General features: G+C 38.6%; 1 protein-coding gene across 8 annotated transcripts in view; it reads left to right on the top strand.

The window, feature by feature from the left end:
- ABCC5 (ATP binding cassette subfamily C member 5) overlaps positions 1–17150 on the top strand; it is a 52750-nt gene that overhangs the window by 18712 nt on the left and 16888 nt on the right. For 7 of the 8 annotated variants that reach the window (XM_080624342.1, XM_080624347.1, XM_080624346.1 and 4 more), the window contains exons 6-18: positions 4207–4440; positions 4553–4726; positions 6030–6177; positions 6683–6831; positions 7467–7574; positions 9313–9663; positions 11190–11261; positions 11382–11506; positions 12486–12558; positions 13111–13314; positions 13940–14083; positions 15839–15941; positions 16643–16827. In XM_080624342.1, the coding sequence (XP_080480468.1) occupies positions 4207–4440; positions 4553–4726; positions 6030–6177; positions 6683–6831; positions 7467–7574; positions 9313–9663; positions 11190–11261; positions 11382–11506; positions 12486–12558; positions 13111–13314; positions 13940–14083; positions 15839–15941; positions 16643–16827 (2070 nt within the window). The remainder of the gene's footprint in view (positions 1–4206; positions 4441–4552; positions 4727–6029; positions 6178–6682; positions 6832–7466; positions 7575–9312; positions 9664–11189; positions 11262–11381; positions 11507–12485; positions 12559–13110; positions 13315–13939; positions 14084–15838; positions 15942–16642; positions 16828–17150) is intronic. The other variant, XM_080624345.1, reaches the window with a different exon arrangement.

Genomic DNA, 17150 nt, shown 5'->3' with positions numbered 1-17150 from the left:
ACTACTTAAAACTAATGCGAGCAGTTCTCAAGAAGTCTATGGGTATAGTCTTTACTGATCCTGCAGAGAATGGTCAGACAGAAGAAGTGTTAGAGCATGTTACTGCCTCTAGGAACTGCTGCTGCTTGCTGTGGGTCGTACTGAAGATAACAACATATGGGATTTGACATTCACACCATTTTTTTGTCACCTGTTTGTTGCACGTGCTGTGCAGATTTACAGTTGAAATCTTGACTAAATTTATTCTCTACACATTTCCCTTGAGGAGTAGGAGCAGTATTACTGCTAGTAGTACATGTTTCAGTGTGCTGGTAAGCTGAAGGTTCATATCTTGGGTAAGTACACTTGGGTGCACTGTTAGGTGAAATGTATTTTTAAAATGTTCTCCTGCTTTTAAATGTCTTATCAAAATGTTCTGCTTTTTAAGACTTTTTAAAGTTTGCCTTGTTTCATATAACGTGAATAACAATAAATGTTTTTGTGGTGTTATTGGTAATAACTTGTAGTACCTTGGATTATGAAATATGTGAATGTACTTTGATAATTAACACAAATCACAATTAAGGTTTTAACAGCACTAGCTTTCCCCAAGAAGAGCTTCTGTCATTGTTTCACTACAGGGCTTTAGTAGCTGCTTTTATCTTTAGAAAAGAACTTGCAGCAGGGTTGCCCCTGATTTCCGTAGTGTAATTTACCTCAATTTATCTCAGCCAATTGCTGAATGAGAGAGATGAGGAGGGGAAGGAGCAAAACAACCTACTTGGTTAAGCTGGGGGCTACTGCTGCAATTGGTGCTTGATTTTGGGTAATTTAAAATTATCTATAGACATTTGCCCATTTACAGGGAACCTTATTAATTTCTCTGACTGAGGAACAATTCCCTTTTGGTTCCATCATTTGGCATGAAAAAAAAGTCTTTACCATCCCTCCTCCCTGTTTTTAAAAATTGCATGCCTCATAGGTATGCCTGTGCTGTCTCCTGAGAAGTATCAGTGCTTCTTGTACTGTTACACCCTTTCAGTCACCTGAAAAGGGAGATCAGGGAAAGCACTTGACTTGCTTCCATATTGGTGAAAATCTATATTGGTGAAAACTATAAAAATGGAGTTAAACACTATTGAACTTCAAAAATTTTAATTAAAAGTCTGTGACCTTGAAGTGCCAGCCAACAGCTGTGGCTTTGCCGCTTTGCTAATGAGCATTGTGATGGTTATAAGTGGAAAGGAGTTGTGGCAGACTTCCTGTGTGTTTGGGTTTTTCTGATGTGTTTTTTTTATAATGGATAGATCCTTCAAGGGTCCTTTTTTTTTTTTTATTTTTAATTTTTATTTTATTTTTTATTTATTTTGGTCGATTCTGCATCTGGCACAATATCCAAACCCGTAACTTGGTGAGACAGCTGCATGTGTCAGAATGCCTTGTAATAACCATCAGAATGTGCTAGAATAGGTGAGATACTATTTATCTCCAGTGAATATTTGCTGTCATTTGATCAGCTACCTAAACTTTTGAGTTCCTGTTGAGGAGTAAAGAAGTTTTTTGATTACTAAACATAATCAGTTTAACTTCAGGTCTGAACAATGTACCCGTTCAGAGCTATTCTTCCTGTTTGGGAGATGGGGAAACTTGCTATCTTAGTGGAGTACAGCTTGACAGTTTGGTCAGTTATTGGAGGGGGGAGTGGTAAGCTATTGGAGGTAAGTTTCCCAATTTCCCAGTTGGCTCCAGTTGCAGCCTGCCCCATGCTGTTGCATGCTGGCTGCAGCAGGGATGCCAGCACTGCAGTGGGACCAGTGACAGAAGCTGTTCTTCAGAATTTTCAGGATGGCTGTTTTCTGCGTCAGAATGAGACAGTCCTGCTGGGCAGAGCCAACGCCAAGAGGAAAGGTAAGGTAATGTTTATTCAATGGGAATGCTTAAGACAGCCAAGCAGCTAGTACCAACTACTACAGTAATAGTCACAGGAGTTCCTTTTTTCCCATTAGCTTGAGTTTTAGTTTTGTACTGTAACTTTGTTTTGTAAAGAATTTTATGCTGGTTTCTTGTCATTAAACTAGTTTGATTTCAAATAGTGTGTGTTCAGATGCAAATGTTAATGATGTGTGACTTTTTCCTCTCCCTTTTCAAGATTCTTTAATCTGCTGTTTCCTCTTTTCTTTCTTCTGGGAAAAAAAAAATAATGGGGGTATAATGTAAGCTGGTCTCTATTTCATCACGGGAGATGCTGAATCTATAACATAGTGCTGAAAGATTGCACTAAAAAGTTTTGGGAGGAATGAGACCCCAGGAAACATCTGCTATCTTTATACATCCTCTCTTGGAGACTTTCAGCAATGCTGTGGTGTGCGAGAAAATGCTCTGCGACCATGCTGAGTTGCAGCTCGTGACGAAAGGGGGATTTTTACCCCAGTTGCTCAGTGACTCGGTTGCATATGTTGGATTGAATACTGGAAAAAGAAGTCAGTAATCTCCTTAGTAACTACAAACCAACTGTATGCAGTTGTGGTCCAAACACATGATGTAAAACTAAATCCAATTAAGGAGAAAGTTGAAATGCAATAGATCTGTGAATGTGAGCTCTTCACATTTGTTCATGGATTAGTATGTAAATTTTCTCTGGCCATTCTAGAACCTGGTGGACATCTGGCTTTAATTCACAACTGTGAAAAAGAAAGAGCAAAATTATTTACAGCATGTTTCCTTGGTTCTGATGTGCAGACTTACTTTCCTCAGAACAGATGAATTTGATCTCCATTTTTTTTTTCTGTTATTTGGTGCTGGGCTATAGCTTATCAATACCTTTGCTTGAAATAGTGGGGTTTTGGTTTTTTTCCTCTCTCTTCAACCTATACAGAACTCTTATTTGCAAAACCTGGTTTAGCCAAGAGGACTCCTACGGACTATTATATGAAAGGCTTCTCAAATATTTTCTTTGGTTTCAGATTATTTTTTTTTTGTTGCTTTTTATTGAAGGCAAAGGTAACTCTGCTTTGTACTAGCATATCAAAAGCACCAGTATCTTAAAGCATCATTTGTTGAAAAGCTCTCTAGGAAATATTTTGCTCTTTGTGGAGCCTTATTGTAGTATACTTTTTAAACCAGATTTCAGAATTTGTGCAGCCTCAGAAGCCTCCTCTGCTGGCACCTGCAAGTTTGACTTCTTTTGGACTTCATGAACAAATACTATTCTGTTTTTGTATCTTTATAATTTGTGTGTAGTTTCAAATCTAGCTTATGTTAGAGGCTAAGACTGTTAGATGTTAGTCCTTTATAATTATCCTGTATGTGCAGATTGTATGTTTATACAATGCTCTACCTGTTGTACAGTGTTTTTGAGATGTTACCATTTAAGATGACACTTTATTTCAAATAAAAGCCTATTGTTTCGCAGTCAATAGTATTTAATTAGTATTGCTGGTGATTGAGTTGTATGATGTTTTGTTGTGCTGTTGGACCACAAAGAGCTGGAGGTGGGAATCGGTGGTTCTGGGGGCTGTCTTCTTTCTGCAGGTGATGTTTGAAATGTGATTCCTGAGGTAAAGTGTTTATGTTTTCGGGGGGAGAGGGTATGGGGAGGGATCAAATGGTTAATTTTTTTTTTTTTTAATTTTTTTTTTATTTCTCCCCATCCCTAATGATTTGTGGCATTGCATACCTTGTGCTTTCTGCTTGTTTTTTTCTTTACTATTAAACTGCTGATGTTTATTTCCAGGAATAGTTTGCAAATGTCCTTCTCACTCTTCCCCTCTACAACTGTAGGTACATTGTTCCTTTTTATCAAATAAGCACGTTTGAAGCAAGCCAAAGATAAAATAAGAAAGGTCTTAATGTCACATAAAGGAATGTTTCTTAATGTGCGCAGATGTATAAGTAGTGACTATATTTTAAAACTCTTCTATATGATAATGCATTGCTTTCAGCTGACAGACAGATTTATGTTAAGTTAGAAGACACAGAGGATTAGAAGCGTGCTGCGAGGAATATGATTCCAAATTAAACTCTGTTTACTTACTAAATTTGACTCAGTGCTTGGCTCTCAGCAGGGCTTTGTATTGACACCTTTTACTTCTAGAAAGAAGACGCTTTCTATTTCAAATGGCTCTTTTAAAAGCAAAGTAGCCTACTTATTTCTAACTTAACATAAAGTTGTTGCATGGTCTTCTGGGATGATTGGGTGTTCATGCAAGCTTGCATTTCTTCCTGTAGGCGTTCGTTGTGAAACATCTTCTGGAGTATACCCAACAGAATGAGTCCAACCTGCAGTACAGCTTGTTCTTAGTTTTTGGCATCTTTATGACAGAAGTGGTGCGATCTTGGTCCCTTGCACTAACCTGGGCTTTGAATTACCGCACGGGGGTTAGACTGCGTGGAGCTGTCTTGACAATGGCATTTAAGAAAATTCTTAAGCTGAAGAACATCAAGGAGAAGTCTCTTGGAGAGGTAAGCTGGAGTGTCATTTTGGAAACTGCAGTGTGAAAAGGGGTGTGTGATACATTCTTTTGAGAATGAGCTGTGCCTTAAATCTAAATGATCTGTTATGTATATTTTTCAGCTCATAAATGTGTGTTCCAATGATGGTCAAAGGATGTTTGAAGCTGCAGCAGTTGGCAGTTTGTTGGCTGGGGGCCCTATTGTGGCCATCTTAGGAATGGTTTATAATGTGATTATTCTGGGTCCAACAGGCTTCTTGGGCTCTGCTGTCTTCATCCTTTTCTACCCAGCAATGGTGAGTTGTAAAGAATTAAGACTTACTTCATTTTTATTAGGTCAGACATATCTATAGTTCTGAATAGGAGGTGTTGAAATGTGCTAGATGTAGCCCATTTATGGTGCTGCATGTCATCAAAAGTATTATTGAAGGTGTTTCTAAAGATATGTGAAGCAGAAATTTGGAAACAGGAAGCTCAAAATAAATTAGAAAGTAGAGATAGGAAACCTCATAGATCTGACTGAGATGTATAGATGCACAGCTAAATCAAATTGCAAAAAGCTGAGGTGCTTGTGGTAAAGGTTGGAAAGACACAAGGCCTCCAGCTTGTGTACAGGAGCTCAGTGTTGCGTGAGCGCATCGCTCTTCAATAAATGGTGTTGAAAAGCACTGTATCTGGGGGAGTATGTTCTCAATCCTGCCTCTACTTCTGATGAGCACTGAGATAGTCTAGTTCAAGCCAAAATCTTCTTGCCTCTAAGATGTCATGTAAAGCTGCTGAAGATGTATCAATGTATTCATTATTAAAATTACACAAATCTTCAAAGCGTGGAGGCTGAATGTTGTGGTGTCCACTTTGGTCCATTTTATCTGGCCAGCAGTGAGAATTAAAATAATGGGAATAATATTTTATAATAGGGGAATGAAGAGCGGAGTTTGGTTATCTTTCCCAGTTCTTTTCAGCAGTCCTTCTGTATTGATGGGGATTCAAAGAGATTGTAGGAGTATGAAGAAGGGCAAGGAGCTGAAAACTTCCAAAATTAGTTTGTTGGTTTTGAATTTCAGACCAGGGATGTAAGAGTGGCAAAACCTTAGAAACATGTGAACGGCTGCTTATTTTTAGATTGGTTTGGTAAAAATGCTAAAACTGTCTTACCACCTTCATAGCATTGGCATAGGGTAGAAGTTGATATGGCTCGCAAAGTCTAGCTTGCTCTTTTGCCTTAAAGGACCAGGTTAAAAGGCTGGGTAAATTGGGTTCTGCTATTCATTTGCTATGAGGGTCAACATGGTGTGTCTTTAGGTTAATGTTTTTATAGTCTTTGTGCTTCAGAAATATTCAACGTTGGTAAAAGTACACACTTTTATTTTCACAAATTTTGTTTTTGTTTAAGCTTATTATCATGAATCCAGTGCTCAGTGCAGATGGGGAATGGTATTTGCAGCCTGACTTCTATATTAGAACAACAGTTGCTTTGCCCCATCCTTGAATCCCTTTTTCAGATTCAAAATTGGCCTTCTCTGGTAATTAGGATGAGTTGAGCATACTTACTCTTTCTGAGTTGCCACTAATGTTGCATGGTGTTGCCTTTTGTTTCAGATGTTTGTTTCGCGCCTCACAGCTTATTTCAGAAGAAAATGTGTATCAACAACAGATGAGCGTGTGCAGAAGATGAATGAAGTCCTTAATTACATTAAGTTCATTAAAATGTATGCCTGGGTCAAACCGTTTTCTCAGAATGTTCAAAGTGAGTTCATACAATGTGTAAATGTTTCTTTTTGGGCAGGCACCCCATTGCTTAATAGCTTGGTGTTTCCTTGCTTAGTACCATAGATGTTGACGTATATACAATGTAATAACAACACTTTCATCCTTAAGACTTCCTATTTGTTATGCATGATGGTTTGGACAAACAGACCTGTTTCTAAAGTTTCACCTTCTAGCATAAATATGACTGTGGCTTGGCACTAATCTTAATTTTTCAATTTTTGTTTGTTTTTTTATCATTTCATAAATGTGCTGGCTGATCCATTTTTAAATTTAAAATTAGGTATCTATCCTCATGGAGATTTACAGACCATTATAGTTTGTTCCTCTGTAACTGTGGTCTTTAGATGAGATGGTATATAGTGTGATATATAAGTGCTAAAGCATAGAGTTAGGCCTCTTACTCAGTGTTTATAGTGCTCTAGTAGTGTCTGTTGTGTATGTACCCCCCAAATAGTACTTCAAATGTAAATATATATTTCTAGAAATTCGTGAGGAAGAACGTAAAATCTTGGAGCGTGCAGGCTACTTCCAGAGCATCACTGTGGGTGTGGCTCCCATAGTTGTAGTCATTGCCAGTGTGGTGACCTTTTCTGTCCACATGATCCTTGGCTACGACCTTACAGCAGCTCAGGTAACTTGCTGTAGTGTTGAAAATATTCTTTACAATGTTGCTACAAACCATTTCTCTTCATCATGTTCTTTGCTTTGTGACTGTGCTTGTATAGCCAGGCTGTAGCCTTTCTCACAAAAATGAGCAGCTGATGGGTGTGACAGCAGCAAATGCAGTCTGATACTGTGCACAAAAACTTCTCAGTGCTTTTTCAGTCCTGACTTCCTGGAACAGGTCTGGAACTGAAGGCAAATGAGCACTCATGTTTGCTATTCATGGCATTTGAGTTACTGGATGTTTCTGATTTACAGTGTGCTTGGATACAAACAGCACAAATGTCTTGCAACAAGGTTTGAGCTTGGGTCTTCTCAAGTAATAGCCTAGTGCAGAATTTGCTAGCTGCTGCTTTCAAAAGACTTCCAAACCCAAATACAGAAGATGTCTCTCTTGGTCTGTTACAAAGCACAGGAGAAAGAGTTGGGTAGATCTTCTGTTCTCTGCCATTTGATAATATATGGAAAATTTAAACGATTATTCTTGGACTGTGGTCCTTTTTCGTGGCTTTGGATTGCTGCTGTGATATTTCACCTTTTAGAAGGTTGGAGTTGTTAGTATATTGCATCCGAATGTGATTCTCTTGCTTGTCTCATTTTTAGGCATTCACAGTGGTCACTGTCTTTAATTCAATGACTTTTGCTCTAAAAGTAACACCTTTCTCAGTGAAATCCCTGTCTGAGGCGTCTGTTTCTGTTGACAGATTTAAGGTAAGCAGTCATTTGGCTTGCAGTTTTAACTATAAGTGTGGAGTGTTCTATGTGTATAATAGAAGTTAAGGGAAGACTTGGAAGGCTATGTTCATTTTCTCTACACTTAGAATTCCACATTATTGGATTCTGCAAAACAGATACAAATCTAGTGAAGAAATATTATAAATTTAAGATGATGCTAGTGAGGGAAGGAAAATATTTAATGATTATAGGATTTTTGTGTTAGCCACTGTGGGAGATAGAATACAAGACCAAATGGCTCTCAATATAGTAATTCTTAAACTCCCTTTTAAGACCATCTGCATGAAAAGACAGTGCAACATGTCTCCAGTGAAATTTTGTGTTTTGCTAATGAAATTCCTTTTGGAAATGCCAAGTATTATGTAGGGAGCTTTGCACAAACTAGTAAAGTTTTATTTGTTGTCATGAAAAACGGAGGTTTTGTGTTTCCAGACCAGATTAAAGTGACTGAAACTCCACTCTGTGAATAGAATGCAGTTGCTATCTGACAAAACAGAATCTATGGCAGAAAATTAAAACCCGTATCTAAGCAATCTTCTCCTTCAGTCCCTGTGGAGTGAATATGTTGTGGGTACTTCAATATGAATTCAGAGGACAGGCCTTTATTTTGGCTTCTCCTTTGAAGACACTGCAGAAATTTCCAAACAGGATTCCACAAGCGTTGACAAAGAGGTGGATCCTCTGTAATGCAGTCATGAAACATGTATGGGTGTGAGGAGATTGGGATCTGCAGAAAAGTTTTGAAATACCATTGCTTTTGAACATTTTTGTTTCATCATCTGGGTTATGCGAAATCAGGCTTTTTTAAATCCAAATGCATTGAAGGGAGTTTAGGGGGAGGAGAAGAGAAGAAAGGGAAATTGTAATATCTCCCAGTTTGACTATAAAAAGTGCAATCTGTGCAGGGAGTGTAACAAAAGGTGGGGATACTCTTAACATCATAGTAAGAATGTAATTGACTTCTTGGCTCTGTACATGAGTATAAGGTTTTTTTGCCAATGTACGATTTGGGCATAACAATTGCAAGATTAAGGCTGAGAATTGAGAAGTCTTCACAAAGGGCTTCTTTGCTCAAAACATAAATTATGTAAGTGGAAAACACTTTTTTTTCTTATTATTAAACTGTTAAAAATATCTTCCTAATCTGTGGTGATTGTAAATACTGATGGATGTGGTGGAAAAAGTGATACAGTGAACTTGATAGCTTACTACTTACTGTCAAGCAGCCTACGATAGATAGGTCGGCTAAATTTGTGTGGGATGACTTTTTCCCAGCAGAAAAGTTGAAGGGTAAAGGCTGAAGTTAAAAGTCATTCTGTCTCCTTCTGTAATGAGTTGGTGTGCAGGACAAGTCAGTCACTTTCCCCCAAAGCGACCTCTCCTTACCAACTGATGTATTCTACTCATGGCTTTAATCTGGAAGTTACAGAGCTGCAGTTGCAAACAGTGTTAAAAGAATAAGCCTCTTTTGTACCACATCCAGAGTATTGCAGTTCTGTAAAAATCTGTGTGTCAAAGTGTTTCCACCACATCCAGGAATGCCCCGGCCATCTAGCAGGCCTGGAGTTAGTTTACACTAATGAGCTACCTTTTGCTCTTCAGCTTCCTCCTACTATATAGCCTGATGTGTTTTGCTGCGTGAGTGTGCCATAGGCTTGTCTCCCAGTCTTGATCAGGTGTCTCATCTTTACACCTCTCTCACAACTCCTATCAGAGTTTATTTCTAATGGAAGAGGTTCATATGATAAAGAAAAAACCAGCCAATCCTCACACCGCGATAGAGGTGAAAAATGCTACCTTGGCTTGGGAATTCTCCCACGCCAGCGTCCAGAGCTCACCAAAGTTGACCCCCAAAGTGAAAAAAGACAAGAAAGTCACCAAGGGCAAGAAAGAGAAAATGAAGCTACAGAATGAGGGACAGCAAGCTGTGCTGGCAGAGCAGAAGGGCCATCTTCTAGTGGACAGTGATGACCATCCTAGCCCTGAAGAGGAGAACAAAATTATCCACCTAATTAACCTTCGGCTTCAGAGGACTCTGTACAACATTGACTTGGAGATAGAAAAGGTAAGAGAAGAAAAGAGGAAATCTGAGCTTTCAGAAGGCCTCATTTTTAGCAGTCCCTTGGAATAGAGAGCTGTGTATTTTTGTGCATGAGAGCACATTACTTTTGTGCACTCCTGTAATATCCATGGCAACTGCAGTATCCAGGATGCAGAGTCTGATCTTGCTGTAAACAGCTGTGCCATTTTAGCAAACTAAATCTTTACCAGCAGCCTATGAAACAACTGCAGGTTGTATAGCTTTCAGATCTGATGGGTTTGTTCTTTGTAGCTCTCTTTACAGTACGTGAGCCATTTAGTTTAAAGAATCAGCAGGGCAACAGGGTTATCAGTGGGTATTGGTAGGTGGTGTATTCCTGCAGCCATTTGATAATTTGGCAGGGTTTCAGCTATGTTCTAGGTGAACATTTTAGGTGATTAGGTGTTCTAATGGAGCCTAACAGTGCTTTTCATTGAAGAACATACAATTTTTTTTTTCTTAGAGAATATTTGTACATTAGAAGTGCACATATTTTTAAGAATTGAAAAGTGGTTGCAGTCCTCATTCTAAGATGGGTAAAAGCATGTAAAATGCCAAAGAAAAAGCATTGAATTTACTACATGACATCTACAAATACAAAAGTTTTGCAGTTTGGCAGTTGGATGTTGTAGTAATAGGTTCCATGCATTTATCGGGGTATTTACGGTTAAATTGTATTCTGTAGTCATATGAATAGAGAGATAGCTTAAACTATTTTAAGCTATTAAAACCCCTAATTTTAAATTTTGAGGTGGATGCTAGTTTAAAAAATAGCCTTGAAAAAGGAGTATGCAGTTACTTGAAAATGTATTTTTCTGTCAGAGGCTTGTAAATGAGAAGAGGCAAAGAGAGAATACAGCAGTGTATTCTGTGACTACATACCATTTTTGGTTTTTTTATATACAAGTGGCTATATACCCTTTTTGTCTGCTTTACGCTTTTTACACAAAAGGAACAAAAATAGTTTTGATTAATTCATTGTTTAATGTGAGTATCAACCCATCCATTTTATTTCAGAGAAATGCTTCAAAGTGACTGGGCTGTAGCCTTTTCTTGGTATGTGTTCGTTGGTAAACTGTATCTTATAGGCAAGGAGCTTTACTCGACCCGTATATCCCAAGTTCTGCTTTTCTTTCAGTCTTTCCCCTCTTTATATTTTCCCTTGCCACTCTCAAAAGCATCTTGGTGAGTTCTGTTCAGGCCGGCCTTAGTGCTTTTGGCTGAGTGCAGCAGTTTCTGGGCCTGTATCAGGCTCTGTCAAAGGGAAACTGATCTTAAAATACATTAATTTTTTACCTGGAGAGTTGATGTGGTTTTAGTCCACTGTGGGATCATATTTACCCTTTATTGTTTGAGAATTTAAATACTGTCTTGTTTTTTTTGTCTGTTATGTCCCTTTTTAGCTGTCATTAATGTCCAGCTGTCCCCTTGGAGGTACAAAAGGTAGTCCAAATTCTGAAAGGGGTGGAATATGTAAGGAATGAGTACCATAAATTATTTTTTCTGTCTAGGGAAAACTTGTTGGAATTTGTGGCAGTGTGGGGAGTGGAAAAACCTCACTTATCTCAGCCATTTTAGGACAGGTGAGAATTCCTGTTTTGACTACTTCTGTTCTTTCCTCTTATTTCACTTATTTGTCTGTAGAAGAAAGTCTATTCTAAACATGGAATAGTGTAATTTCACAGTTTTATTTTTAATTTCAGATGACCCTGTTGGAGGGTAGCATTGCAGTAAGTGGAATGTTTGCATATGTGGCCCAGCAGGCCTGGATTCTCAATGCTACGCTTCGGGACAACATTCTTTTTGGCAAGGAATATGATGAAGAAAGGTTTGTCAGAACTGTTTGCTGATTTCCGTGAAAGCTTAGTAATTCTTGGCTCGAATGTGAGAAAATTGAATGCAGAATATACTGCAGTTAAAGCCTATGTATCCTTTTAGAGTCTGTCTCTAAGACTCCTTTAAGTCTCATTTAAGAACCTGTCTGTCTTGCATGTGGTCTCTGTGGCTGTCAGTATGTCTGTCAGCATGTCTGTCATTGCTCATTTGCAATGAGGGCTGTACCTCATGCTGGAGTATTGTCTGACCTCTGTTTTTAGCAGCTGCTGTGGAGCAGCACTGCAGCGTCATTTGCTGTTGCTGTCCTGGTCTTTTCTTCTTTAAACGCAACTGCTGCTTGCAATGTAGAGCATCTTCCATGGCTCTTTCCCAGCCAGGCCTTTCCTGTGGCCTGTGCTAGTTATCCCTGGAAAGAAGTTGCATCCTAACCTTCACAATACTTCATAGAATGATTTAGGTTGGAAAAGATCTTTAACATCAAGTCCAACCATTAACCAAGCACTGCCAAGTCTACCACTAAACAATGTCCCTCAGTGCCACATCCACGTCTTTTAAATACTTTCAGGGATGGTGACTTAACCACTTTCCTGGGCAGCCTGTACCAATGCTTGACAATCCTTTTGATGAATGCCCAATCTAAACCTTCCCTGGGGCAACTTCAGGTTAATTCCTCTTGTCCTATTGCTTGCATTTGGGAGAACAGACTGACACCTGTGTTGCCACAACCTCCTTTCAGGTAGTTGGAGAGTGAGAAGGTACCCCCTGAGCCTCCTTTTCTCCAAGCTGAACACCCTCAGCTCCTTTTCTGCTGGGCAGTTGATTAATTATTACCTGAATTTCGCCCCTGGGAATCCAAGGCAGATCATTTGTTTTAGGCTGCTGCTATGTTTGCTGTCAGTATAGAAAGTGAGATAGTGCTGTACCAGCTAGTAAAAACCAGTGTTCTTACTATTTATCTATTTGTTCTTTAGATACAATACGGTATTGAATGGTTGCTGTCTAAGGCCTGACCTAGCCATACTTCCAAATGGGGACCTGACAGAGGTATAAATTTTGCTTATAGTAATTAGTAGATGGAGAAAGCAGTTTTGGTTTGGCAGACTAGACTGGGGTGAGGGGAACGTGGGTCTGGTATGCATGTAAGCGGAATGTACTATCATGAGCTGAACTTAACAGTGCAGGCCATTGGCTGTTGAGAGTTGTGCCATGTTTTTGACTCAGATGTTAATGTTTGAGAGTTTTTGTGTTGTAAATTTACATGCCGTAACAGGACCTATTTGAACTTGATTTAAAATAGCTGAGGAAAAAATGCATGGATTTGTTAATACAAAAGAAGTTAAATAAGCAAAATACTGCCACATCTCAAGCAAACTAACCATGAGTTTAAATGTATAACACATTTCACAAAGAAGTGGACACCTAAAGTGGAATATATATATAGTATTAAACCAATATATAATATTATGGGGGTGTGTGCATGTATACATGCATAAATAAAAATCTTATGGACTGCTTTATCCCAGTCACCTCTTGAACTCTGAGTATCTGTGTTGCATGGTGCTGTAGAAATAAAGTAACAGGTGTGTGTCTGTACAGATTGGTGAACGAGGGGCTAACCTGAGTGGAGGACAGCGTCAGAGAATCAGTCTGGCTCGAGCCCTGTACAGTGACAGGGACATTTACATCCTTGATGACCCCCTTAGTGCCTTAGATGCTCATGTTGGAAATCACATTTTTAACAGTGCGATAAAGAAGCACCTGAAGTCAAAGACTGTCCTTTTCATCACTCATCAGCTTCAGGTATTATATCTCTCACTTTTTCTTTGAAATTCGTGAAATATTGTGTAGTCAGTTGTCTTCATACCAGAAATTTCTATGCCCTGAGCTGTTACAGCACGATCCTGTCTGCCTATAGGATGCATTGTTTACAAACTAGGTTTGCAAATATGCCTGGAGCACAATTTAATTCTTTGATACCACTGCTGATTGGTGTCCAATTGGGACTGGAAGTATTTGACTAAAGAAAATCCCACTATTGCTAACTTGCTTCAAAGCTTCGTTACATCAGAAAACACTTAGATTTGGTATCCGTAAATTGGAATTGATGTAATCTGAGATTCCCCCCCCCATCTTCTGTGCATAGAAATATTGATACTTGGTTATATCAGTATTTGCAATGTTTAAGTATCCTGAATTGTGTCATCCATAACGGATTGGCTTTGATGGAACATAAAAACTTTATTTGTGTAGGGTGAGAGTAACCTTGGCGCTCTAGTCAATGCAGGACCTTTGAATATTAAGAAGTCTGTTACAGAAGAAGAGCTGTGTTGTATGCAGATGCCTGTAAATTACTGAAAAGTATTGTGTGGAAGTGTGATGGTCAGATGTAATGATAGAGGCTTGTTCTTACTGCTGTTTTCTCCAGTATCTTGTTGACTGTGATGAAGTGATCTTCATGAAGGAAGGCTGCATTACTGAGCGAGGAAGTCATGAGGAACTGATGAATTTAAATGGGGACTATGCAACTATTTTTAATAACCTACAGCTGGGAGAAACACCCCATATTGAGGTACTTGTTTATTTTGAAGTGCTCTGAATGTTGACTTGTCTGAAGAGATGAACCAAATGGCGTAGTTGGAAGATGGGAAAATGGCTTCACACAGTCATGTGTTGATCTGACCAATAGATTTCCCATAGAACAATCTGTGCTTCATTAGCACTTTGTATTTGCAGTCATGGTTCATGTTTAGGGAATGCATAGCAGAAGGACTCTGCTGATGAGCTCATGAGTTGAACATGAAAGTAATGTATCATCTCCTCTGGTGATGCTCAAAGCAGGAAGCCTGTCTCTTTTATTTTACACCTCACTTCTTAATTTGTCTCCAAATTAGCACAGACCTGGAAAAACCTTTGTCTGAAAAAATTCTTAATGGTTTGTTACTTCTTTTTTACATGGGTGTGACTGAGGCACAACGAAAGTGACACAGTTTGTCAAAAGTTAGGTGTGATGGCGTTTTGGGAATGTAATGAAAAATGCTTTGCTGGGAGCAAGGGGGGGAGTGTCTGTTTCTTGACATTGTGTTATGAAACAATGACTGTAAATGCGAACTTGTGCTCCAAGTTTTCCAGTTGGTGGAAAAAATGTAAATCTAGAGAATAACAAGAGTCATTCAGTAGAACAGGCATTGAAATTATCAGAAATCTATTTTTTTTCCACCTTTCTCCTGCTTGTTTCCTGAAGTTATTCTTTGGAGTAAGCAACTTTGCTGCTTTATGTTTGATGATTTACTTCTCTAAGTCTTGTGTGTATTTTCTCTTAGTAAGGAGAGATTAAGAAGCACATCAGCAGTTTATTTTTGAAGAGATGAGAGGCTCCTTATTTACAAGTTGCAGACATTTAAAAAAATAAAGTTTCTAGAAAGGTGGCGTTGTGGTAAATACACAGATACAGAAGGTGCTTGGTGAAATTTTTTCCTGGGAGATGCCAGTGAAAGAAGTAATAGAATATCATGCATTACTCTGCATATCCTGAGGCATTAAGATTGTAGTTCTGCCATTTTAAGATTAATGTAATGATAGTTAACATGAGCTTCTCCAGTCTACATGCTTGACTGACCTTTGCTGTCTCTCTGTAAAGACTAGCTCATGGAAAGAGCATTCATTTGCATTCCCTATGAGATAAGAAGAAATGGATGGTAAAGTTAGATTCTCTGTGGTTTGACATATGTGAGATGTTTCTTCTCACATCAAGTGTGGGAAGATGACTCTGAAGATGGTATGTAGGTGTTTTCAATTAATGTAGACTGTTTCTGAACAGGTCGTAACTTCCATTTGTGGGAAAATGGCTGGGTTTAGAGCAGTAAGTGCAGTTTAGTGTTTGGACATTTGACTTCTGAAAGACCAAGTTGACCTGACTTCATCCTTACAGATGTTTCATGAGAGCTTTCCTTAGTGAAGCACTAGAGTGTTTGGGGCAAAAAAGCCTCTTAATAAAATTATGAGTTATTTTTAAAAGGGACAGGGAATTATATCTTTCTCTCATTCTTCTCTGTTGTATGCTCACCGTGTCACTGATTCTGGAAATTAACCTTGCATGCTACTAGTACAGACTGGTAGCAGTTCAGATTAAGAGAGGAGGAGAACTTAATACACTAGAGTTGGCAATCATCTGTAATAACAGCAAAGTTAATATCCTCTGTGATATGAATGCTAAACTATTGAAAGCTTTTGTCTTTAGGTGGCAGCTCGTAAGAAGTTTGGGTTCAAATATGAAAATGTCAAAGAAAAGTACTTTGGTGTGTTTAATGTCATTGTTTTTCTGCAGATTAATATAAAGAAGAACACAAACAGTTCACTGAAAAGACCCCAGGATAAAAGTACCAAAACAGGGTCTGTGAAGAAAGAGAAAGTTGTAAAGAAGGAAGAGGGTAACTATGTAATCAGATTTCTGGCTGTAATTATTTTATACACCAATAAGCTTAAAATATTTGCTTTCAAAGTGTACTATGAATATACCTCTGTGGTTTTGAAAGCTTTCTTACGTCATGGTCTCTCAACATGGATGATAGGATATGGGCAGCGGCCAAAGAACATTCATTAAATGTGTGCCTGCACAATGTTTAAGTTCAGTCAGGCTGCTGCTGGTCAGAGCATTAGCACAAAGGAGTTGTAATACCCTGTCTCTTGGACCACATCTCACTTCTGTCCTAAGAGGGCAGTGTGTATAGCCTGGAACTCATGGAGTCTTAGACAGGACATGGCATTTATATATGAAGAATTAGAAGGTCTGACATTTATTCTGTGATTCCCTGTGTTTAATGTTAATTTTGAACTTTAAGCAGTGCTTAAAAAGCAATAGAGAGTCTGATACCAGCCTAGCGTTTAAGTCTGTGCTGAAGAAGCTTTTTCAAACATACCATGATGTGAATAATTCTGCAGGTGAAATGTGACTTTTTGAATAACAGTTTGAATCACTGAGTTCTATGTATTAAGTAATGTCTTTGTTTCTGGAAGTACTCTGCAGTCTGAAAATGACTGTAGTTTTGCATATGTTCACAAATTTACAGAAGTTTCATGGAACAGCTTGCTTTTCCTCACTCCTTTTTCTTCCCCCTCTTTTGTTTCACAGGCCAGTTGGTCCAGTTGGAAGAGAAAGGGAAAGGCTCTGTCCCCTGGTCTGTTTATGGTGTCTACATTCAGGCAGCTGGAGGTCCTTTTGCTTTCCTTGTCATCATGGCGCTGTTTGTGCTGAATGTGGGCAGTACAGCTTTTAGCAATTGGTGGCTGAGTTTCTGGATCAAGCAAGGCAGTGGAGTAAGATGAATAGTTTTTCTACTCTCTTTTTGTGTTTGGGACTTTCCCACTCTAGGGGCTTTGATTGCAAGTCTTGTTGCTTTTAAAGATTCAAATATAACTGCAAGATATTTTGGGGGGAGGAGAAGAAGGGGAAACAAGTTACTAATCTCAGAGGAGAAATAATGAATTGCAGATGGCCAACAATATTAAAATAAACAATTGAGGTCCTTAAACATAAATAATAATAAAAAAAAAAGTGTGTGACAGTAAAGAATTTATTGCATACTGGCAGAAAATAACAACTGTGTTGGATAAGACTATGCAACGTGTTCAAGGTGAGC

This window comes from Psittacula echo (assembly GCF_963264785.1).
Source record: "Psittacula echo genome assembly, chromosome: 7".
Classification (NCBI taxonomy): domain Eukaryota; kingdom Metazoa; phylum Chordata; class Aves; order Psittaciformes; family Psittacidae; genus Psittacula; species Psittacula echo.
The sequence above is the reverse complement of the archived record's forward strand: the minus strand, read 5'-3'. Positions and strand labels throughout refer to the sequence as shown.